General features: G+C 44.6%; 1 protein-coding gene across 2 annotated transcripts; it reads right to left on the bottom strand.

The window, feature by feature from the left end:
• Positions 1-3,990: 3,990 nt before the first annotated feature.
• Positions 3,991-24,288, bottom strand: galnt17 (polypeptide N-acetylgalactosaminyltransferase 17). 2 transcript variants are annotated; one of them, XM_056441979.1, is made up of 11 exons: positions 24,257-24,288; positions 14,693-14,876; positions 11,774-11,940; positions 8,767-8,941; positions 7,998-8,195; positions 7,444-7,561; positions 6,664-6,849; positions 6,388-6,525; positions 5,995-6,090; positions 5,490-5,651; positions 3,991-4,993 (listed from the first exon to the last, which is right to left on the bottom strand). In XM_056441979.1, exons 1-11 carry the CDS (start codon positions 24,279-24,281, stop codon positions 4,859-4,861), a joined length of 1,584 nt encoding a protein of 527 aa, XP_056297954.1. In that variant the 5' UTR covers positions 24,282-24,288; the 3' UTR covers positions 3,991-4,858. The 2 variants fall into 2 exon arrangements, with proteins under 2 accessions (XP_056297954.1, XP_056297953.1); XM_056441978.1 differs by lacking the exon at positions 24,257-24,288 and adding an exon at positions 16,859-17,699.
• Between the last annotated feature and the right edge of the window lie 190 nt (positions 24,289-24,478).

Raw genomic sequence — 24,478 nt, 5'->3', positions numbered from 1 at the left:
TTATTGAATGTGGAAGTGTTTTAGTGTCGATTAAAAAAATTATGTTTTTACATCTTTAAATCACAAGTTAATTCATTGTAACTGAGTGCTGTGAAAAGTTTAATCCACTTCAGTTTTCCTGCAAAAATGCCCCAATGTCCCCATGTGAACTTTATTTGTTATATTTGAAACGGTTCCTGTTGTGAATTGTTAACCCCGACAACTTTTGTGAAAACTTTCTCACAAGCTCTGAAATCCTGCAGTGACTCTCATCTCTCAATATTTCCCTCGCTCCTCCTCTCTTCTGACCCCTCTGTCCTGACCCTTCTGTCCTGGCCCCTATGTCCTGGCCCCTCTGTCCTGACCCTTCTGTTCTGCTCCCTCTTTCCTGCTCCCTCTCTCCTGCCCCCTCTGTCCTGACCCTTCTGTCCTGGCCCCTATGTCCTGCTCCCTCTCTCCTGCCCCCTCTGTCCTGACCCTTCTGTCCTGCTCCCTTCTGTCCTGCTCCCTCTTTCCTGCTCCCTCTCTCCTGCCCCCTCTGTCCTGACCCTTCTGTCCTGCTCCCTCTTTCCTGCTCCCTCTCTCCTGTCCCCTCTGTCCTGACCCTTCTGTCCTGCTCCCTTCTGTCCTGCTCCCTCTTTCCTGCCCCCTCTGTCCTGACCCTTCTGTCCTGGCCCCTATGTCCTGCTCCCTCTCTCCTGCCCCCTCTGTCCTGACCCTTCTGTCCTGCTCCCTCTTTCCTGCGCCCTCTCTCCTGCCCCCTCTGTCCTGACCCTTCTGTCCTGCTCCCTCTTTCCTGCTCCCTCTCTCCTGTCCCCTCTGTCCTGACCCTTCTGTCCTGACCCTTCTGTCTCTTTCCTGCTCCCTCTCTCCTGTCCCCTCTGTCCTGACCCTTCTGTCCTGCTCACTATTATTTCTGTTGCACTGGACATGTCATCCATTCCCAGTAAAATGAGAAGGGCTGGAGGTTTGTGCGAGAGTGCCACCTAGAGGTGAAGGGAGAGTGACGTGTTTCTCTCAGCACTTTGGGATATGAGACGCTGCATTTCACACGGTCTGCCCATTGTTGATCTTAAATGTTGAAATATGAGGATTTCTGTGTTATATGTCGACATTGATCCACCAACACTGTGGGGGCGGAGCAGCCCTTGTGTTTGAACACAGTGTATTTGTTGCCTGTGGCACAACAACAAAACATCTGTTATTGTTTGTTTACTCTGGTTACACTGCTTTTATTTGTGTATGTCAATAGTGCATTAGTGGTGGAACGTCACACCTCGTTCACAGCTAGTGTCACAGCGTGCATGTCGTGGTTAACTGGAGGAGTATTTTGTCGATTTGTTCTTTGTCTTTAACATTTTATTTTCAATTGTGTTTTTTTTTAGGGAGGGGGGGGGGTTGAGTAGCAGAAACTGTGGTTGCAGTTTTGCTCAAATCAAACTGCCCCCGACCCCAGCAGCAAGGTTGCATGTTTAAAGAGTTTCATTTGGGACGTGTTTCTGTTTTTCAACTGTGTACATAACTAATAGCATATGTATTCGACAAACACAAACTTTACATACTTTGCATGCGCAGTATTTAAACATATAGACAAGAGAAAGATTAGTTACTATTAGTTGTTGTTCTATTTATGAGAGGCATAATAATTATTAAAGTGTAAATACGGAAGTCTGTACAAAAGTCATATGATCAAGCATTGGTGCAATAAAACTGTTTTTTTAAAATGGGTCTTTATGTTTTATTTTACACGGGAGCTCATCAGTCACAGACATCAGACCGTGACACATTCTGGATAACTTTAAAGCCGTCCAATAGCATGCATGAAAACATTCCTTCAAAAGGTTAATACTTTTTAAAATGCTCAACGTCACTGCACTGAACTGACTCCTTCAATGACCCCCATCGTCACGTAAAAGACCGGGAGACCCACGGGTACTTATTCCATGTCGATGTCAGCTTTTATTTTCACAATTTGAGGGCCTTTGTTATTTAAAATGAAACGATTTGGTCCCTTAGTTGTTTTCCTGGATTGACTTGTCACATCAATGTCGTGTGAACAAGGGATGAAGGGAAGAGGCCGTCGGTGCGTTGACACAAATGGTGACCGTGTGAGAAATGTACAAACGGTCGTATGTTGACAATCGAAGACGTTATTAAAGATGCCATTTGACTGGTCTGCATTATAATTCATACTCTTTTCTTTCTTTTTTTGCCCTTCAGGTCTACGTTTGTAGATTGTGACCACACTGTCACCACTAGAGGGCAGCACTCAGCAATGAGCCGGTGAAGCTGAGGCCCCTACGTGACACGTACAGTGACATACGTGTGAAATTCATCAACGCCTCCACACATAGAATATTTCCATTTTGTGACCCAGAGTTTTCTCCTGTTAAAATAACTTAGACTTAATCACCTTTTTCCAAAATCTCACCATATTCAACATGTGTATCCTAATATTTCTGCTGGCAGCTGCGAATAAAACGGTCATCACGTTTATCTTCCAGCTGAAGTTGTGCTGTTACGATAGAGTTTCTGTCCAATATTAGTGAGAATCATAATGAAAACATTGTCTATGTTGCCATTTCGACACAGATGATTGCAACGCGCTTCATCCAGAGGAGAGAGCAAGTCAAAACAATGATGTCATTGATGAGACTGATTCTCTGTCCATGTGATAGAAGCAGATTCTATTATCTGCTCATGGGGAGATACATATGCTTATAAGACAAGCCTGTAAATATGGAAACTATAACCCATTGCCATTTTTAAACCAGCTCTCTCAGAAACAAAACAGTGATGTGACCAAATTAAGGTTTCACCTCCAAAATAAGGCCCGCAAACATTCAACTGTTTGCAGGATTTCTGGCAAAATATAGTAATCCCATTTGGAGTTGTTGAAAAATCCAGATGAGCATCCAGTGTCGTGCCTCTGTCCTCCAGAGTCACGCCAACCGCTCCGACTCTGGCCTAGAAACGGGCCCTCGTGCTCCTAGCAGGCTCCTCCTGGTCCAGTGGCCTCTTCGGCTTTTAGCTTCATGCTTCCTCCGGAGCAGCTGAGTGGGAGTTAAGCAGCAAGGCTTTCTGGGGGTCCATGGTTCAAGGACCGAGCTGAAGCCATTACGGCCGATTGGCTGCCTCGGATGACCTCATGTAAAATGTTGGTGTCCTACTTTCAGAAAGGATGTGTGATTACACTTTTTCAGGCGCTGCTCACATTTGATTTGACAAGTGATGCAGCCGGAAGCTGAGAGGGAAATCTTTTTTGGAGATGACTTAAAGGGGAAATCTCCTTTTCTTTCTTTTTTGGAGATGACTACAATGGTAAATCTTCAAATATGAGAAACGTTTTGGCTGAAACCACACAAGTGAATGGAGCAGTCAAAATAGAAAAGTGGCTCAGCATGGTTGCTTTTCTTTGTATATTCTTCGACACGCTGTAGTATTACATTTGTTTGAATTATTTCAACATTTTTATTTTACTTCTTTTCAATTCCATTTTTAGGACTTCGCGACATACGATACTAGTTTTTAACGTTTGTTTTTCATACTAAACTAGGTTTTTGTCATGAACCTTTTTTACATACTATATTATGGCTTTATCATGTATTTATTTAATCACTATATCAATTTTCATGACTATTTGACATCCCGTATTATCTTTTTGACACAAAACATTTTTTGTCATTTCTTTAAGACGGTTTGTCATAATATTCTTTGACTTTTTATGACTTTTTAAAGTTTGGGTTTTGATTTCTTGTTTCATCCTATACTTTGACTTTTCTGACATGCGGTTCAATTACTTCTTTCTACATATTATACTAAAGTTCTTTTTAGGCCTCTTTAGAAACTATACTTTGGCTTTTTATTTCTTTTGTGACGATGTTATGACTTTTTCATGACTTTTTTATATACTATAGTTTTTATGCGAATGATGACAATAATCCAAAATAAATTGCATAAAACATAATCAATACTGTACTCAACGTAGAAAAGAAAATCCCTAACAGCAACTCTATCCTCAGAAATGGTAACCATGCAAAAACCCAGGAAACCAGTTGTTTATTGGAAGACAATCTTGAGAGCAAAAATCCAACTGATAACATGGAATTAATTGAATTCATGACATCATATACATCTTAATACAATATTAATATGGGCTTCAAAGGCCTCCAGCATTTCCACAACCGATACACTTGTGCACTTTTCCCTTTCTGATTCCATCTTCCTCCTGCAGTTCTGCCTCTGAGCAGAAACAGGTTTGTCATCTTCATTATTTATGGCACTGAGCAGTTAACAGCATTAATACACGTTGTCCCCATGTGCATACAGGACGTACAATCATGCTACAAGATGTACTGCGTTTGGTGCTGTCGAATGCTTTGAGTAAAAATGGCAATAGAAATAAATACAAATCCAGCCAAGTATCCTCGACAATGATTTTTTAGATGATTTACAGCAACTGCAAACAAATACGCTGTGTTACACCAAGTAATATTTATTGTAGATAGAAACCGTATCCCTCCTCCCCTCCAACATAAGAAAGAACACAGTTTTGGCTGACCTAATATCTTCATCCTTAAACCTAAAAACCTCGTGGAGAAGTGGCGGAGGAATATTGGCAACGTCACATCGAAAGTCTGTCAAAGTCAGATGGAGAAACGGTCCTCGTGCTGAAGTGGACTCATTTGAGCGTTTCTCAAACCTCTCATCACTGAGATGTTGACCTCTCGCATCTCTTTCAAGCCACCTCCGTCTTCTCTTCAGAAGACGAGGAACTCGTTCAGCCGGCCGTTGTCCCTCGGCCGAGCCGATTGGTCAACAGCCGGCTCTTCAAAAAGTCCTCCGCTGTCATTGGGTCCCAGTGAAATTGGCGAGTCGACTACTGCTTCATGGTGTTCTTGATGGTCCACCTCTGCCCCGAGCAGGGGCACAGGACCAGCAGGTGACCGAAGTAGACGTTAGCCGGTACCACCTCCAGACAGCGGCCCGTGGCTCGATTTATGAGCGCTTCGTTCTGCAGGGGGAGGGGGGGACTTGTGGTGTTATCAGGGTTCACAGAGGGACTGTGACAAGACCCATATCAGAGGTGCAGAGATGTTCTCATTTCATCTTCTCAGGTTAGTTGTTCATTATATTCTTAATTGTGATAAATGAAAAGGAACTTTTGTTCAAACTTTTCATATGAAACGATACAACAATATTTTTTTTTATCACATGGCTTTTAAAAATATATAATAACATACTCTACAATTGAGTTTTTGAGACAAAAATAATTTCATCAATCGATGTTTCTTTGTGTGTAGCCTTTAAAAAAAACCATTAAACCCATGTAAAGTGGGTTTCCTGCATGCATGTATACAGCACCGGTATTAACCGGGCAGACTAGCACGTTCTAGCAGCACCACGAGGTAACATCCCATCACTCACACCTCAGGGCTTCTCTCCCGACTGCTCACTTCAGGGTTTTCTTATTCACAGACATAATAAAGGGTTTTCTTTCGTCTTCTCACCTGAGAGAAATGCCATGTCTTTTGCTTCTCGTTGGTCACCTTGTCACAGTTGAGGAGCTGAGGAAAGCTGCCGACCTGATCGTCCACCACGCAGCGAGTGTCGTCCCCGGTGCTGCCCAGAGGTCCCAGGAACAGCTGACCCTCTTTGGTGTAACGTCCTAGCTGAGGCAAAAACACAAAGACGGCACTCACGCAACAGCCTGTAAGCAACGTACCACAAACATGTCTCCTGCTCAGCTCCCCACCCAAATGTCTGTCAGGGACACTGTGACCACTTGGTCCGATTGATACCACAAGCGTGTCTCATATGGGTGATATAGGGTGATATAGGGTGATATTAGTCTGGCTCTGCTTGCTTCCGGTGCAGAGACCTATGCTCCCTGAAGCCCATGCTCACCACCGCGAGCTAAAAAAGGACTGAGGAACCGACAATGGCCGACTCTGTGCTTCAGTTTTGTGCAACACAGAAACATTGTCATCCTGGCAGCGTCAGCATCCTGGCTACCTGAGGACCCCAACCGTGGCAAGGGTGCAGGGTGGCCGTGTGGTTCTCCTTCATGCCTTGATCCATACACAGGTGGCTCGCTTTGGAGTTACGGATCTGAAATTTAAAAAACGTTCTTGAAAGTCACACCCGATTTCACATGGCGCAAATCTTTGTGGACATTTGTAATATTCCCCAAAAGCATTTAGATACCATTTAGGCCACCATCACCCAGTCAGAGATTCTAAATAAAGATGTGTTTTTGCTTTGGGGTTGAGATCATTTCTTCTATAAACCCCTCAGGATTAAGTCCTCTCGGCTGTCTCTCACTCGTTTCATCAAACGCTCCACGTGTATGCGAGCTTCTCCTCGCGGCCTCTTTCCCCTCCGTGTCTGTTGGAGGGCTGAACTCACCTCGCCGTAGAACAGCGTGTTGTTGTACCTCCTCATCTCCGGGTAAACATTGTCGAGGTACCACTCAAAGCTCTTGCACTGCAGACTCTTCCTCAGCGCCACCCTCTGAGAGATGTCTCCGTAATCAATACCGTGGTCCTGCCAAAGCCAAAGGAGTCGTTACGGGGAGTATCAGATAAATAATATAATTATAAAATAAGAGCTTTCGTATTTGAAAACAATCAATATCCATTTTGCTCTGGTTTTTGATCGATTACTAGCACAATGAAGAGTCACCTCCATCGGGATGTTCCAGGCCAGGTAGACGTTGGGCTTGTATTCGTCCATCCAGACCTCGGCCACGCGCAGAGCGTTGCGCCGCGTGTGGAAGGCGATGTTGCTGTGGTAGGGTTTCTTCATCCGGGCGATGTGAGCCACCCTGGAGCAAGGCAGCACTTCCATGCTGCCCCCACACAGCCACACCTGCAGGTAGGGGGTGTTAAAGAACCGTGGAATTCACGTAAAGCGATAGCAATAATGTTAGTTTGGCCACGAGAGGGAAGGAAATATCAAAACGAGACAACGTTTGGAATCATTTGTCTTATCAGTGGAATAATTGTGTTTATTCTCCTTTTAGCTTTAATGTGGTCTGTTTGCTGTGAACACACGCCTTTGTTAGGGGAAGAGTGGTGAAACTGAACCATGTGCCATAAAAATAAAAAAAGTGCGCAATGTGCTGTTAAGGGGAAAATCTGGCTATTAATTATATGATTCATATTCACAGAGAATATTAATTTAATGTCACATCAAGGAAGATATGATGAAATCTATTTGAACGAAACACCAAAACAATCGTTTTATATTCTTTCCTTTTCCAAATAACCAACAACAACCAACTCCCCAACCTTCCCCCTCTATGTGACCCATCTTTCACTACGGCCCTGCTGTGAGCGGCACACAGAGGGCTGGTCCTCCGGGGCCCTAGTGGGGCCTCGTGTATCAGCCTCTGTTCCACTTAGACCTACAGGGGAAAGGCGGGAGCAAAGAGGAAAAGAGGAAACCGGGTGGCACACTAACCCTGATGCCCAGCTCGATGTTCTCCCCTCCATAGACGTCCATGCCCGAGTCGAGCAGGCCGAGCTCACTAAAGTAGTCGCGGTTGGCCACGAAGGAGCAGCCAATCATGGCGGGAGTCCTACGACGGGGGAAAGCACAACAATCTAAAACGGGCATTTACACTGAAGGTGTGTGGAGCACTGAGGATGTCGGTTGGAACCTATGTCTGTTATTTGTGGCTGTTGTAGGATGTTGTACATATGTGCAGATGAGAAGCTGCAAGTTGTTCATGTTTGAATGTGATGAACATACTTTCATAATTTATTCACACATTTGAATTTGTTTAAAAAAATGCTCTGGTAATTTAGCAGTGTTTATTTGGACTTTTAAGACAATTATGAAAATCTGATTTAATAACAGCCTGGTAGCCAATGAGCAGCCTATCTGTCTTTTTCCCCTTGTTTTTTTTCTCCCTCACTGATCCCGAGAGGATGAGCTTTTGACAATGTTGCCATTGTTGCAATCATATTCATATTCATCAAAGTGTGTGTTGCGTATGAATGAAGTCGGCTTGCCTGATGGGAGCCGATATGTCCCCTTCATCCCACCACTGTTTGGGCGGGTTGATGTACATGCACCACAGCTCCCAGTTGTAGCCGTGGCCCGAGTTCTCGTAGCGCTCAACCTCGAACGTGTCGTGCTTGATGTTGTCGATGGAAGGCAGAATAATCCTCTTGTGGTCCTCTTTTATTCGGGCCAGGACCGGCTCGGCCCTGGTGAGAGTGCAACAAAAACATGTACACACACACTGGAAGGGCGGCGCCGAGATCCTCTACAGATCTTCTCTACAGATCACTTCATTTAATTTTGTGAGGTCTATCAAGCTGGACCAACTTTATTACTTATTCTTTTTGATTCCGCTCAGCGCAGCTCTGGGGGACATGTGTGTATTTATGCCGAGTGAACTGGGTTGTGTGCGGACTCAGAGCTGGAAAACGAGGAGGGGAGACTGAACAAAAAGGTTCTCGCGTCTGGGCCGGATCAACTTCATCTTCTATGAACAGGCTTCATTTGTTTTTTGGGGTATTTTTTTGCTTGTTGTTTGATAAGCTGAATGTACGAGGGATTCCGAAGGCTCTACCCGTCTCCTCCTCTCCTTATCGTCAAACTTCTCAGGTGTGAAATTGCTTTCCGCGTGTTCGGTTTTACGCCGCTTCCGCTTTACCCTCCTCTGTCCTCCGCTTCGATGATTCTGTAAAGCACTTACAGAGTAATACACTCGGTACACTGTGCTCTGCAACACAATGGGGCGTACTCATCCAAGAGAGATGGGGATTTACTCACCAGGAAGGTGTAAACTCCACGTGGGCGTCGAAAAATCCCGTCACTTCGGCGGTGGCCACCTTCCAGCCCTCAATCCGGGCTCGGATCAGTCCCTCCCTCTTCTGGTTCCTGACGATCTTCACGAGGCCGGGGTAGCGCTTGTTCACGTACTCCTCCAGCGGCGCTTTCAGCTGCTCTGCAGTCCGCCAAGCAAAGCAAAAACGGTCAGAGCAACTGAGGAATCACGACATTGACCCCTGACCTTTGACACCTCTTCAAGGAAGGGGGTAAACTAGTAGGTAATTTCTCTAAATCTCTCAGTTGAACTCAACTTCTACCACATGTACTGTGGATCACTTATTACTTACTTTCTCAAGTGCACACACACACACACACACACACACACATGGCGATAACACTTTAGATGAGTCATCCAGAACAACAAACTGTCCTTGCTGTAGCAGCGTGATGATGTGGTTTAATTGATTAAATTAAAGTGATGTAAATGTACTTCATTCTTACATCAGGAGAGAGACGTCAAGAGATTTGATCAAAGAGACCTGCAACCCACCAATTCAATGCAACACACTTCAGAAAACAGGCATTCAATATCTAAAAGCGGATCAATAGCTGCTAATACGCATTCCTGGAAATGTCGGTGAAAACTGGTTCCCGCTCAGAGTTTCTATTACACGTAAATACGCTAAAACTGAGAGGACATCTCTCTGCTTTAGTTGAATTAGTTTTTGTGTCGCGAACCGTCATCCCTTTCCAAGCTACACCTTCTTTAATCTCTGTCATTATCCCACATACCAATCATCCGACTGTATGTTAACAGTGTTGAGTGGGAAACTTACTGGAATTAAGTAGTTCAAATACATTCATATTTTCATTGGGTCAATTATTAAGACACTTTTTTGACATTTTTGTGGAGCTAACTACTGAAATTACAAAAGATGTTAGGCTGTAAAAGGAAAGAACTGATTTTAAATGTTTGTGTTGTCATTTCTTCTCTACAGTCTTTAACCCTTGTTTCCTGCTGGCTTCTGGGAAGGCCTCTGCAATGCGTACTGGACTGAAATCCAGCCCAGGACGTCGAGTTGGAGAGGCCTTTAGTGCGAGTCAAAAACATGTTGGCAGTCATTCTAACACATTGTTTTGTGGTAAAAAAAGAAACGAAAAAAGTCAATCTGATGACGCTGAAGACCTTCAAGACACTTGGATGTCTTGTGTGTGGCGGTGAGGCCCCGGACCGAGGACGAGCAGTAACGTCTGACGTCAGTATTTAGTACCTTCAGTATACCTTCAATTATGCTATTAATAAAGACTTTGGGTATGAGGATATAAAATGATCAGTGAATTCATGTTTTCCTTCAGATGGATTCGCTACATCTATTAAATAAAAAGACATTTGAGTGCACACACTTGAAAAAAAATTAGCATGCCGTTTTCCATTTCTGTCTCTGCCTCTTTTGATATCTTTCTTACTGACATGCTTGATCACAGACTCATTTCCCATGCTGCGTCTTCTCTCTTTATATTTCATTCCAAGGACAGGGGACGTTGTCTGCTGTACGTACTGTAAAGCCCTCTGAGGCAGATTTGAATTGAATTTAACTGAACTTAATATTAAAAAGGGAAATAACTTTAATTTTGAAGCGGGAATCTGGTGTCTTAACTGTGATGGATGTTGAAAGCGCAGAGTTTCGGACGACAATAAGAGTGACAGAATAACGGCAGCTTCATCCTTTAAATCCTTTCCTCTCTCCTCCCATTTGTTCTCCATTCTGTCAGATTGTTCCCCCCTCTCTCTCTCTCTCTCTCTCTCTTCTGGGTAGCCATTATCATGCGCTCTCTCCTCTCTATGCGACCTCATTTAACTTGGAGCCTCTCTCTCTTTCTCTCTACCACTCTCTCTAATAGCCTCGTTTGCCCCTTCAGCATCTCCTTTGATTCTTTGATGCTTCTTCATCTCCATTTCCCTCCTTCTTCCGTCTCCATCCTTTTTCCCTTTGGCACTTTTCAATCCCTTCAGTTCTCTTGAGTTTCATCCCTCCTTCCCCAAATAATCTCTGTATACAAACACCCTTCGCTCTTTATTGTCATTTAGAAGCTTGGTGGGACCAGTATCTTAATGGGACCAGTATCTCACATGATCTCTGACATATCAACACACATCCCTCTTCAGACTGTCACTGAAGGCTGTTGGCTGAACCTTTGTGTGACAGGTTCGTGGCCGTCACCGGTAGGTTTTCCCCCCCCTAAGCCCCAAGTAATGCGCAAGCAGAGGGAACGTTGGTAACGTGTTTTATTTGAGCGCTCTGACCGCCGACTGTGTCTCTGCTCATGGCTCCCCTCTTCCTCCTGTCCAGCTCCTTTATGGGGACAGAGCCTCGCAGATACACAAACCCAGATTGTCATCAGCTGGTCTGATGACAATCAGACCAGCTGATGACAATCAGACACCGTTCCCTGAACCACACCCCCGCTCCACCCACTCTGCAGCCGAACTTAAACACCCCCCGCTGCCACACTTTGAACATGTTTCACAATCGAGACGCTGGGATTAAACTGCTCGAGAAAGAGAAATGTGGGATCCTGACTACCTGATTAGTCTGGTCTGGCAACATAAAACAAATCTTTGTCTGAAATACTTCCTTATCATTCCACATGCATGTTGTGACTTACATCCTCTCGTCTCTTTTAAAAGAATCTCCATAATGTCATCATTTGTGGGTGACGTGTGATGATTTTTAAATATTTGTACTATTTGATGACAACAAATTAAAAACTCATTATTACAAGGATACAGAATGATTCCCTGACTATTGTGCTGTGTCTCAATTAGGACGTTTACATTAGTGCACTTCCATCACTTAGTACGCTGTGTTCACAGTACTACATGAAAAGTGTTCACAGTGTACAAATGCAACTATCTGACCAGATGGTCCAGCCGCCTGCTTGCTCACTTGACACATGAATGTACTTCCACTTGCTTGCATACTGTCAATTTGAGATTTATACTGACCGTCATCGCTGTTGTCGTCCACCAGGATAATTTCTTTGAGCAGGTGAGCCGGCGTGTGATTGACAGCCGAGTGGACCGAGCGCAGGATCGCCGACAGAGCCTCGTTGACGAAGATGAAGATGAGGGAGATCTGGGGGAGGTCTCTCGGGTAGCTGGCCTTCCTGCACCTGCACAGAGACACAACCGACCCAACAATCCGTGAGATGAAAACCCTCTCCGTGCCTCGCCATGGCCTCACGGGCCAAACCGGCTCCGCCGACATCTTTTTTTATTTCGGCCTCCTGTTCAACCAATCAAATTGGCCTGTTTAGTCGGCGTCTGCTGCAGATAGGAGGCCTATTTTATTTATTTTCTTGACTTCTGTTTTGTTGAAACGGCTCTAATGAGGAGGAAAGAGGCAGGGTGGGGCTTTGGCTCCCGGAGCTGAGGAGGAAACGACTTCCTTTCCTTTATCTGTCTTAATTACTTTTATCAATAATCTTATTTCCCACATGAAATGAAATGTTAATTTAAATAATTACATAATAAATACGGCATTTTCATGAACATGTCTCCAAATAGAAGCACTGTTTTCAGTCACACTGACCCCTGGATGATTGAGAGGTTGATTGACCACTGGGTCTGGGCCTTTTTACACAGGCTGTGGATGAAAACAACGGCTGCATGACGTCAGTCTTTTTCACAGTCTCACAGCAACAGACTCCAACCAGGAGTGCATTTCTCTGCTGAATTAGATCCGTTCGCTGCAGGGCTGTTGTCTCAGACCGTTCAACCCTGGTGTCTGGCCCTCTTGCTCACCTCCACTCAGCACAGGCAGCAGAGCACTGACTAGCTAGCGGTAGGACTGTGACTATATACACTGATCAAAGATACGCATTTGGTATAGTGCACCATTTCGGGGCCTTGTGGGCATACAGAGACTTCATAGCAAACTTATTTTACGTCATTGCATAACTAGGAAGCTATTTTTAAGGCCACTGCTGTTTGCAACACACGCACATGCCTCTGACACGGTCTCAGGAGGAAATGCCAGAGCAGATGCGGCCGCCGAAGCTGCAGCTCAGCTGCCGCAGTCTGGGTTAAATGCAGAGAATACATTTTGTTTCCTGTGTCCCTGTACTCTGTGCACTAACAATAGATTGAATCCAATCCAATCAGGAGTCACTCTCACACACCATGCTTCCTAAAAACTGAACCAGCAGTGTTGCGAGGACACATGCCTTCCTCCATGGACAATTGGATTTCTTTACATGGGCTGAGCAAGAGCCAAGTGCCACAATTACATGGAACACCTGAGTACACATGGACAATTAAGGTAATAAGGGGGGGTATAACAGCAGAGTGTGGCAGCGTGAACGATTACAAGTCGAAGGTGTGCGTTAGCCGACTGTCATCACTGTCACCACAGTTGACATGTCACTCATGTTTCTGTTGGGACAATCAGATTCATATATAATCATCACTCCCATTTCTATCTGTGATTGTTTCCTTCCATTTGCCACTCCTTCTCCATCTCCATCTCCCTGTAATGGTAAAATATAGTAATGTCATATTATGTGAAAGTATAGCTTAGGTGATCAGTAGTTTATTGGGAGAGTGATTTGGGGCAGCGGGAACATAAGGGAAGGACCAGCCAGCCGTCATCAAACCACGGGGGGGTTATGGAACCAGATAGTGTTAGGGGGAGCAGGTACACGTAATCAGGGCCTTAAGATAAGGAGCTGACCTTTCAGGATTTCTTCTTTCCAGATTAACAGAGAAAATCTTCCACTACATCCCTCTCTCTCTCTCTCTCTTTCTCTCTCCCGCTTTCTCATTTCACCACCACCTCTGGGTCTGTAGTGTACACACCGCCAGCTCCTCAGACTCAAGCTTACACGTGCCATTGCTCAGCCTGAAGATATCACACCCCAACACGCCTCGCATGCCACTTTAATCCTGAGAAACATGAAAGACCCCTCCCCCCCTCGAGTGGCAAATGGGGCGCTGGATCCGGATCCCTCCACTCTTACCAGCCCGCCCCTTAAAGCACACACACGTACGGCTGGTGGCAGCGATTGGCCGAAGGCATTCTCATCATCGCAGACTTCCGAACAGAGTTACTCCCTTCACCAGCGACACGACTCCTTTGAGGAGCGTTTACGGAGGAGAAAGCTGCACTGTGCATGCAGATGTGATACACTGCACACAGTTGGAGACATCCACCACTAATATGCATGCTCAAATGGAAACACACCTTTTACACCTGCTGATCCAAGGACGGCCTATGTTTGTGTGTGTGTGTGTGTGTGAACACAACACAAATTGTGTGAGAAAATTTAAGTAGAGCGTTTTCTATTGCCTCCTAGGCGCTCTCAACATGGCTGCTTGCAGCTAACGGTGCTAACAGTGCTAACAGTGTTACTGCGAATATCGCTGATTAAGTGGTCGTTGTTTACCTGACGGGGCACTGGATGCAGCAGCGCTGTGCTTCTGTGGAAATTGCCTTCAATCAACACAGTGTTGTCAGTAGCCAAGCCGTTTAAGACTTCTTTAACCGATGAGCAATTACTTTTTGTAATGCTTTTTTTCACGCTGAAGGATTTGGTTCCGATAATCTACGAGCACATCTCTGGTAAACAATGGAGGAAAATCAGTTTGACAGATCTGTCGATGAAATCAACTTGACAAAATGTTACCAGCGTTAGTCGCCGACGAATTTCTACGGCCTGAACTATCGCTGTACCTCATTTGGATGAATCAACAGTCTTTAAATAAACAGCGTCCGGGTTCCATCTGGTTTAATGCACAGAATGCACAGTTACCACTGGAGCTCCTTCATGCCAAAAAAAACAACAATAAAAAACATGAAAATATGTTGCTGATGCCATTTCACATTTTGAATTTTCCACCCCAAAAAAGTTAATCACATGCACTCACTTGCCGGGCCGGTGGTCCGGTATGGTCCGATCCAAAGAGATCCTGTCGCTGAGGTAGGCATTGTAGCCGTACTTCTCCCTCAGGTATTTTGCATCGCTCTCCTCGGCCGGCAACAGCGTGGCGGGAATTCCGCCTTTACCCCGACCCTCGAAGCCCTCGATCAGGCCCAGAGATCTGGACAGACCTGGGGAGAGGCCAACGGGAGAAGATTACACGTCAGGGTGCTTTAGTCAGGCTGAGTCACTCTCCTCTCAGGAACGCACTCTCGGTGGCTCGCAGCTGGAAGCCTGCCTCTGTAAGCACAGCTCCATCCCCACATGGACACACTGAATTCCAAGTGATTGTGATAGAATACCTTCAAAAAACAGGCAGGGATACATCTGAGCACCACAAGGATGTGGGGTATAGGCTCTCTCCAGAGCCTCTTCTACTCTTACTGTGGTCGGTACACTCAAGTGAGGACATTTTGTTGAACAATCAAAGCCCAAAACACTTTTCTGTTCAAATTAGAGATAAAGCAAGATTCTACTTTGTGTGACTGGGCGTATTTTGTTGGTGGCAGAGTGATTAAAGTGACCATTGTTCAATGCGATGAGTCGAGTTCGTAAGCCTCTGTGTGGGCAAAGATCTTGCTCAAGGCCCTGAATTCTCTCAAAAGCTCTTTCTCTGCTGTCGACCCTGCCCTCTGACCTCAACCTGCCTTTTAATGTGGTATAGCCAGTTCATTGAAAAAGCTGAAAAAAAGGAAATGTTCTGCTGTTTGTTTGGTTTCTTGGGAAAATACAGCAAAATATATAGTATATTGGATATAGCAGTGGTCAGACAGACTGTGGTCCGGACCCAGACCTATAACCGATTGATAAGCGATTCTATTTTGACCGCTGCAGCTTTTTATGGCAGTCATTCAGAAACACATCGACCTGTTACATGTGTTATGAATCACACCACGTGGTGCTACTCAGCCAATCAAGTATGTGTGTCTCAATGAGGATCACGGCTAGAGTGAGATATAAACAGACAAGAGACCGAACAGTCGCAATATGTGAGTCACAGAAGTTATTTCACATGTTGTTCTCCAATAAGAGGAATGTGGACAGTAAGACCTGATCCTTTAACTAAGAATGGTTATTCTTCTAATGGATGGTTTAAAACCAGTGTGTCTCATATAGTCAGAGACATTGCAGCAATGTGAAGCGCCACTACTCAGGATACATCTTTGAGAAGATGTACAATACTCAGATCCAAAATGAAGGCACAGTAAATATACTTAAGATATGATCAGAATCATGACTTATTCATTTACAATGTTGTAAAGGAGGGAGCTAAAAAAAAAGTGGTTTTAATAACCACGGATAATATCTAGCTTCACACCTTAATTTAACTGAATTTAAAGCTGCAATGCAAATACTTTATTTTGAAATAAACATTTTCCAAAAGATTTCTGTATTTGTTTTTTTCATTCTTAAATCCAGCCCTTGTTGTAATTGAAATGAGAGAAGAACATGTGTTATTATTAGAGTATTTATTATTCATAATTCATCCAATTCAATTTGAAAACTGACGATAAATAGTGTTGAGATATTATTAAACTTTATTATTATTGAATTTCTTTATTTGATTTGACAGTCAGTTGTTGAGTATACATACAGATGTTAACTGCTCAGCTACTTCAATGAGTTACTATTGTGACGTTCCGGACCTCAGCTGAGGAGATTCTCTTTAACTGGACCTTGTTGAACATTAATTGAATACCCCTTTAATATATATATATATATATATATATATAAGGGGTATTCATTTATTTGTTTATTTATTTTCAAAAATGACTCATAAATTCAGGATACCCCTGCATCCCTGTACCAAACAACGAAGCAAAAGAAATGTGACGTTTCACTGCAAATGAATCAACACTAAGTTAAGTTTTAAATATGGGTCAAATTTGCTGACATTTCCCTCACAGGTCAGTAAAGGGCTTTCGTGTTTTGTTTTTCAAACAGGCAGCACATGATCTCAAACATGCTTAAAAATGACAGAAATAATAATGTGTTGGACTTAAAGGCCCACAGGTCCTCGGGTCACATTGTCATTCCAGGGGCCCCCCGTGAGAAAGTAGATCTCCCCTCCCCAGGAACCTCGGAATCACACGTCATTTCGGCTGCTCTTTACCGTTTAACTGCCGGTACACCACATCCTCCAGCGAGCTCAGTCTCTTCAGCAGCACCTCGTGGCTGACGCCGGGCCCCGGTGCCGTCGTCCCGTTGGCCCGGGGCCTCGGCCCCGCCGCCGCCGCAGCCTCCGGACCGGCGGCTTGGACGCTGCGCGTGTTGCACTTGGCCCAGAAAGTCACGAAACCGGCGACCGCGAGCACGTTGAGCACCAGTAAGACCCTCCATCGTCTGAAGACAAAAGCCATTAGTCTCCGCGGCGTTCCGGGTGGCGTTCCGGGCGCGGAGAGCTTCAGGAAGGAGGAGGAAGGAGGGGGGGTTCAGCAAGCGGGGTTAAAGCAGGCACACCTTGTGATGGAGGGGGTTCATGCGCGGAAGATGTAAGACAAAGATACCAGCATACGGTGGTCTTGAGGAACCGCTACTCCTAAAGAATTCAACACTGGATATGATCTAGTCCGTCTCTTTTCTTTCTTTATTTATTTATTGAGGTCCTTTGGCTTAGAAGTCGGCAGCGATGCGACTGAGGAGGACCGCGCGCAGAAATAAGAGGCAGAGAAAGGGAGAGGAAAATCCTTGCAGATGCTGCACAGCGGGAAAACCCTTATGTCTCAACCTCCCCGCGCCCTTCAGAGAATCCCGTTCCTCTTCACACACGATTCAAAGAGTGCGATTAGAGGGGAGTGCACGAGATCCAAGAGACGCAGCGGCGGCTGCATCCTCCGGTGAAGGTGCGGATGATGCTTCGACAAAACGCGGCAGCGAAGAAATACGTCCCGCCACCTCGTTCTCCTTCATCGTGATGTGTCCTCTTCACTCAGTCAGCACACAGTGGAACGGCATTGTTTATTTCGTCTTCTTCTTCGTCTTCTTCTTTCTTCTTCCATGTCATTCTGCACGCGCTCTTTGCTCGTTTCCTCTGATTCTTCCGCGCAGCGCGTCACGAGAAGGGCGGCGGGGACGAAACGTGGAGTGGATTCCGGTGACGTCGTTGCCTTTCACAGCAGGTCAAGGGGGGTCGGGAGGGGGGGGGCAATTACCTACAATTAGAGATCATTCAAATATGTTGCCAGTATTTCACACTGGTTTTCACAGCGGGGCTCTTCAGTTATTATTATTTTGTAGTCTTGTTGTCTCCAGACAAAAAAAAATTGTGTTATGTAATTTATGTTTAATTTCACTGCTATTCCGGTGAGGGAATATCATCACCCTCACAACGCTGGTATAGACATGAACTCACTTCTGCCGAGAATCCCCTCAGGGACTACTCATCAGGTGGAGGGTTGGAAAGTTTGGGAACATCTCGGTGTGACGCCCCACGTGGTTTCTCCCTGGGGCTGATGGGAAATTCATCTTGTGAAATGAATGAGTGGTGAAAGAGGTATATGTTGTCAAAGTCACACACATAGAGATGTTCAGTTGGAAGTAGAAGTACCTTATTCTTTACTTGTTTTGAAGCACTTGCAGCACAACATATTGCCAAGTGAAGTGTCAAAGCATTGCTGCAGCATTTCAATGGTGACTTGTAGAATAGATATTATATGAAATCCAAATGAATAACTAACTTTTACACTGAAGACATCGAAAGAACACATCACAGCTTGTCATCGCTGCAGCAAAATGGCCGTCGACACTACTCTATCAATAAAACATCAATAAATGTAGAATAGCTGAATACATAATAATGTTGTTAGAACATTCTTATGCAACACATGTTTGTGGGGAGGTTCATGTGCATGCACATATTTATTGTATCTCAGCTCATTGTCCATAAGACTAAACACTTTGCAGGCAAAGCCATCAGGACTCCTCCCCCGACACACCACTTATACTGCAGAGAATAAGATACCAAGTCCATCCGGCCTTGGTTGTGGCTAATAAACAATGGAATGGAATCTACCGCCTTCTGTTTCATGGATTGCGGAGGTCTGGATCGTGATCCATGCCTACTACTAATTATTCATACATTCTGTCATACTGATTGAATGAGTTTATGTAAATCTCTAACTCTGTTCATTCTGTACACATGACATCTATTGCTTCTGTCCATCCTGGAGAGGGATCCTCCTCTGTTGCTCCCCTGAAGGTTTCTTCACTTTTTCTTCTTGTAAAAGGGTTTCATTCTATTTCTTGGGAGTTTTTCCTGATCCGATGTGAGGTCCTGGGACAGGGATGTTGTAGATTGTAAAGCCCTCTGAGGCAAATTTGTAATTTGTGATATTGGGCTTTATAAAATAAACTGAATGTAATGTAAACAAAATTGGCCTACTTTTAATAAACTAAGAACTGATGGGATTGGACCTCACGTCCTGGTAAACGGAGCTCCGGTGCTAGTGTCACTGATCTTTCGATGTTTTGTATGTCGGGGCCGAAGGACCTTTAGGGTTTGCTGTGGGAGGAGTTTCATTCCTGGGGTGTCCGAGGTGGAAGGAGAACAATTTTAGTCTGTCCTTCATACCGAGGGTATGGTGGGCCAAGGATAGACCCCTGTTGTTCCTGTTGTTCTACATTTCTGAGAGCAACCGGGATCTGTGGCGTGTTGCCGATGTAGGTGTGTTGGTGAACCGATGCGGTAAAACTAGGGCTGGGCACGTTGCGTTAATCTTGCGTTAACGCATCAATTAATTAACGCCGACAATTATTTTATCGCGCGTTAACGCAGGTTTTATTATTTCTTTTATTATTGTAAAAGTGTGTTGCTCACAGGCTTTTATTTTGTAAAAGTCTGCTACTGATTGCTGCGGAACCGGAAAAGAAAGTCATTCGCGGTTTAACAAACATGGAGAATCTCAACAAATGAGGGCAGGTATGAGACGCCCTCAAGACACACATCACACGGAGAATACACGAGCTGGATGAAAAGGAGAGGACTGCAAAGCGACAGCTTCACAACGTGCTGTTGCTCTCACTGGGGACGACTGGACATCGGGTGACCAGACGTCCTCTTTCCCCGGACATGTCCTGCTTTTGAGACCTACAAAATGCGTCCGGCAGGGATTCCAAAAACGTCCGGGATTTTGCTTCGTCGGATATTTGTGTTTCTCTGGGTTTTCATAAACTAGTATTTACCCCTTACAAGTTTTGGAAATGGTATCTCCCTTACATTCCACCTTCTCAGTCATTGGTCGACCGATCTCAGGTTTGCCAGATACACGATAATTATCCTCCAAATACAACCATTTTGAGTCTTTGGTACGATACTTCACCATTTCCAATCTGGCAACACTGAGCACCTTGCCGCCTCCACTAGTTCATTGTTGTTTGTGCTATAAACTCCTACCAGCGCCGCCGCTCCCATAACGCACTACGCGCTGCGCGTAGGGCACAAAGTCCTGAGGGGGCTCCACAAAATAGGCAACTAAAAAATCCTCATAGTTATAATAATTATAATGCCGATATTATTTCAGTCTAGAAATATTAGGCACCTTTTAGGCATGTATATCACAAAACAGGCAGAACAAGAGAGATGTTTAATCTCAGTCACAGTATCTCTGCATAACAGTGCGTTTGACAATGTCCTGACAGATGTTATGGCACTTTAGTTCATATGGCAGTACATTTAAAATAAGTGTCAAGTTCTAGGAATTGACAAACTGCACTGAAAGTGTTTTCTGGTGTCTCACTCTAACAGGGACAACAAATGTTATTGCACTTTCATTCATATGGCAGAACATTTAAAATAGAAGTGCGCTATACACTACTTTTGAATTAATTATTGGATTTTGCGTATACGAATGCGATTAATCGTGATTAATCAGGGAAATCATGCGATTAATCGCGATTAAAAATGTTAATCGTTGCCCAGCCCTAATAAAAACATATATGATGTATATATATTAATACTCATGGGTTTATTTTCTAGCTTTTTAGGTGCCTTGAGAGCCGTGGGTGGAGGGTCTTGTTAAGGTCTTATTCATCCATCGCCCCCCCCCTCCCCCCCCAGGTAACACTGAGCTAGGATTATATTATTACAGGCGTTATATCGGGCTTTTGTTTCTGACCCAGTTTTAATGTACGTACTGCTGATTTAGTTCCAGACATCCAAACACACACAGCCTCAACACCTGGATATGAGGGGCAGCTGCTCACATGAATTGAATTAAGTATTGGATTTTGCGTATACAAATGTGATTAATCGCGATTAATCGCGATTAATCAGGGAAATCATGCGATTAATCGCGATTAAAAATGTTACTCGTTGTCCAGCCCTAGGTAAAACACTTCGTCTCATAGCATGGAAATGTGCGAGTTGGTGCAGAAATGGGTCACCCAGATAGTTGGGAGGAATCAAGGAGCTCTCAGTAACTCTGTGGCTTTTCTGACAGACATGCTCTCTCTGATCTGCAGGCAACCGGGGAGGCAAGAGATGGAGAGTTTGTGAGCGAGAGAGAGGGGGGAGGGAGACGGGGGGGGGGGGGGGGGAATAGAGGTATAGCGAGATCAAAACCAGTGCTGGATTGTGTGAGACGAATCAAGAGACAAACAGAAAGAAACATCAAGGGAGGAGAAGAGAGAGAGAGAGAGATGCACACATGGAGGCAGAGATAGAGTCAGTAAAGGGGGAAATAGGAAAAAGAGAGTTTTAGAAAAGGCGAGAGAGGAGAGCACACACACTGGGGACGAATACAAATTCAAAGGGAAAAATAATTCTGAAAGCAGGAGAGAGAGAGCGAGAGAGAGAGAGAGATGAAAGAGAGAGAGAATGTGACAGCAGCAGAGAAGACAACAAGGTACAAAATAAAAAAACAGTATTTGAACATATATGCATATTGAGAGCATGGTCCTACTTTTGCATTCAGTCTGCTTTTTTATTTCATTTGATTACAGTCGTGCTCCTTTCTCCTTTGTTTACTCCTGTCTCCTTTGTTTACTCCTGTCTCCTTTGTTTACTCCTGTCTCCTTTGTTTACTCGTGTCCACACGCCTGAGTGTCCTTGAGGAAATCACTGAGCCCCAGATAGCTTTGTTCTTGTGTGTGCTTTGGTCACAAAGTGTCACGGTCCACGGTGAATATACTAAATATATATGAAACTGTGTTTTCATTCGTAACGTTGTATTCTTCCTTGTCACGAAGAGCACATTTTATTTCATGGAGCAGTATTTTGACCAAGAGGATAAGACGCTGTAACAGATGCCCGAATATACGGACGTCTGGAGGACGAGCTGAAGGGCGTTCTGGTTTCCATGCTCACTAACTTCAATGGCACCTCCTCCTGTTGGTTCTGTCATGTTAAAATATAGTAATGTCATATTATGTGAAAGTATAGCTTAGGTGATCAGTAGTTTATTGGGAGAGTGATTTGGGGTAGCGGGAACATAAGGGAAGGACCAGCCAGCCGTCATCAAACTAATGGCTTTCCACCAACCAGATAGTGTTAGGGGGAGCAGGTACACGTTCACATATCGCTGCAAACCCCCCACAACCCAAAACATAATTGCATATTTGTTTTATTGGCAACAAGTTGAATGAAATGCAGACGTGGGCCTGGCAGTAGACTAAATACAAGGATGCTTGTACCTGTGAGTGAGAACAGCATGATCTGGTAATCAAAAGAACACCAGAGTTTTGTTTTGCTCATGTGTGTCTGCGGAATAAACCAAGTGCTCCATGACACTATCTTTTGAAAAGCCTGGACTCAAGAATGTTCAACATTCTTTGGCTTTACACTTATTTTGCCGGATTAGACCCTGTTTTAAAACCATGCATGTGTTTGTGTGTGTGTGTGTGTGTGTGTGTGTGTGTGTGTGTGTGTGTGTGTCCGACAAACTCCTCCACCGCCCTGTTGAACAGAGCTCTAATCATCCAGAGCGACTGAAGACACTCGCGCGGTGGGGCCCTTCGATAGCCGAAACAGGAAGTTCCATTTAAGTTCCACCATGGATGCCAGGGAAGAACAGAGTGCAGCGGAGAACAAAATCAGCGGGATGATTAGAAGTGGGAGGGTTGGGATCGGGAGCGATAGGGGATTTCACGAGATTATCCGATAAATAGTGTGGCGGAGTTTCTTTAGTCGTCGTCGCCAGCATGCAACTCTAGTACGTGAGCGATAACGCTGTGAGGGTAAACACGTGGACCCCAGGCTCGTACCTCTGCCCGAGCTGGGGTCCATGTGCATTTTCTTCATTTGTGCTACAATGTTTAACCACAATGTCCAAAAAGTCCCCCAACATTGTGGTTAAACTGTCTAAAACAAATATATTGATATTGTACATCAAATTAAAGAAGACACCTTGGGCTATAAGAATCAGTCAGCCATTTCAACACAACTCAAACACCAACTAAAATAATCATTAAAATATCCTAATCATAATTTTGTTAGGAGTCGGCCACTCAGAACGTTTCCGGAACTAGTGACACGGAGCTCCGTGCTATCGCAAAAAAATGAAATGTTAGCAAGCAAGAGGACTTCACACAGATTCTAAATATCTTTACAGAATCCTTCTGCACCAAAGCATCAGGGAGATATGAGCCAAAGAACACAGCCCGTTAATCGCTTCATAGCTTTACCGCAGGGGTGCTCAATACGTCGATCGTGGCGACCTGCCAGTCGATCGCGGCGTAGTATGGTAGATCGCATGACATTTAAAAAAATTGACCCGCCCCCCTGTCACTTTCTCTATAGCGCCACATTACAGCAGCAGAACGTCATTTCTGTCTCTACGGGTCGCGTTAACAGTCCTCTGCCCGCCGTCTCGTGCGCCGCAGAGCTCCGACACCGGTTTGCGCGCATCGGGACGGAGAAAAAGTCACTAGCACCCCCCCCCCCCCCCGTCATAATAAGTAGCTCGCATGCTGAACAAGTGTGAGCACCCCTGCTTTACAGCGAGCACATGTAATGTGTATGAAGAAGACTGTGACTCTTGTTCGTTGAATCTCACAGAGTTCCCTGAGAGCTGTGACACACTTTTCCTCCTCGCAAGGGATAAAACAGATGAAGACGATGTTGATTCAAAGACTTCATTCCTTCTTTCCAGATTAACAGAGAAAATCTTCCACGACATAGGTTTCCTATCTTCGACTCTATTTGACTTTGTTAACTTTAATCAATGAGGACATGTCCTACTGCCTGTATAGAATCACAAGCACCTCCTACATGGAAGGATTTGATCATTTAAACCCCTATGAAGGTCAAAATAGTGTACTCAGGCTAAATTTGAACTTCGACCTCTTGTAGGTCAAATGTATTACATTTACACCAAAAGAGGAAACTAATATTGTATATCAAGATAATGATGTTTCTCTGTCACTATAACTTGTCGAAACATTCCTATCTCCAACAAAAATTGCATTCCAATGTCACTAAACTGCAATCTCTACTTTATTTCAGGGACATGTTTTTTCCTCTCAGATTACGGTCACAGTTTTAAACAGCGCCCCTCCAAAAGCAGGCTCTGCTTACCAGTGTTATTGGATGGGAACTTCATTTGTATGAGGCAGTGCCATGCTGTTGTGCTGGTAATCTGTTGCATTGGTTCCCAATCCAGCCAGGTGGTCAGCATCCCTCCACGGCTCCAGAGGTCACTCTGACGGGTCATGAGTGAGACAGGTACCATGGGAGCAAATAAATAAATAGAACCAATTCATCTGGTTTGTCAAACTTGTTGTTTCTCAATGACATTTG

This window comes from Pseudoliparis swirei, chromosome 20 (assembly GCF_029220125.1).
Source record: "Pseudoliparis swirei isolate HS2019 ecotype Mariana Trench chromosome 20, NWPU_hadal_v1, whole genome shotgun sequence".
In the NCBI taxonomy this organism is placed as follows: domain Eukaryota; kingdom Metazoa; phylum Chordata; class Actinopteri; order Perciformes; family Liparidae; genus Pseudoliparis; species Pseudoliparis swirei.
This window is presented reverse-complemented; position numbering and strand designations above follow the sequence as displayed.

Coding starts and splice junctions, on each gene's coding strand:
- galnt17 (XM_056441978.1), bottom strand. CDS start 17,105: ATGGCTTTTGTCTTCAGACGATGGAGGGTCTTACTGGTGCTCAACGTG. Junction 8,942..11,773: donor GGACGACAACAGCGATGACG/GTCAGTATAAAT, acceptor GGCGGACTGCAG/AGCAGCTGAAAGCGCCGCTG. Junction 6,091..6,387: donor ACACGCTGTTCTACGGCGAG/GTGAGTTCAGCC, acceptor TTTAAATTTCAG/ATCCGTAACTCCAAAGCGAG.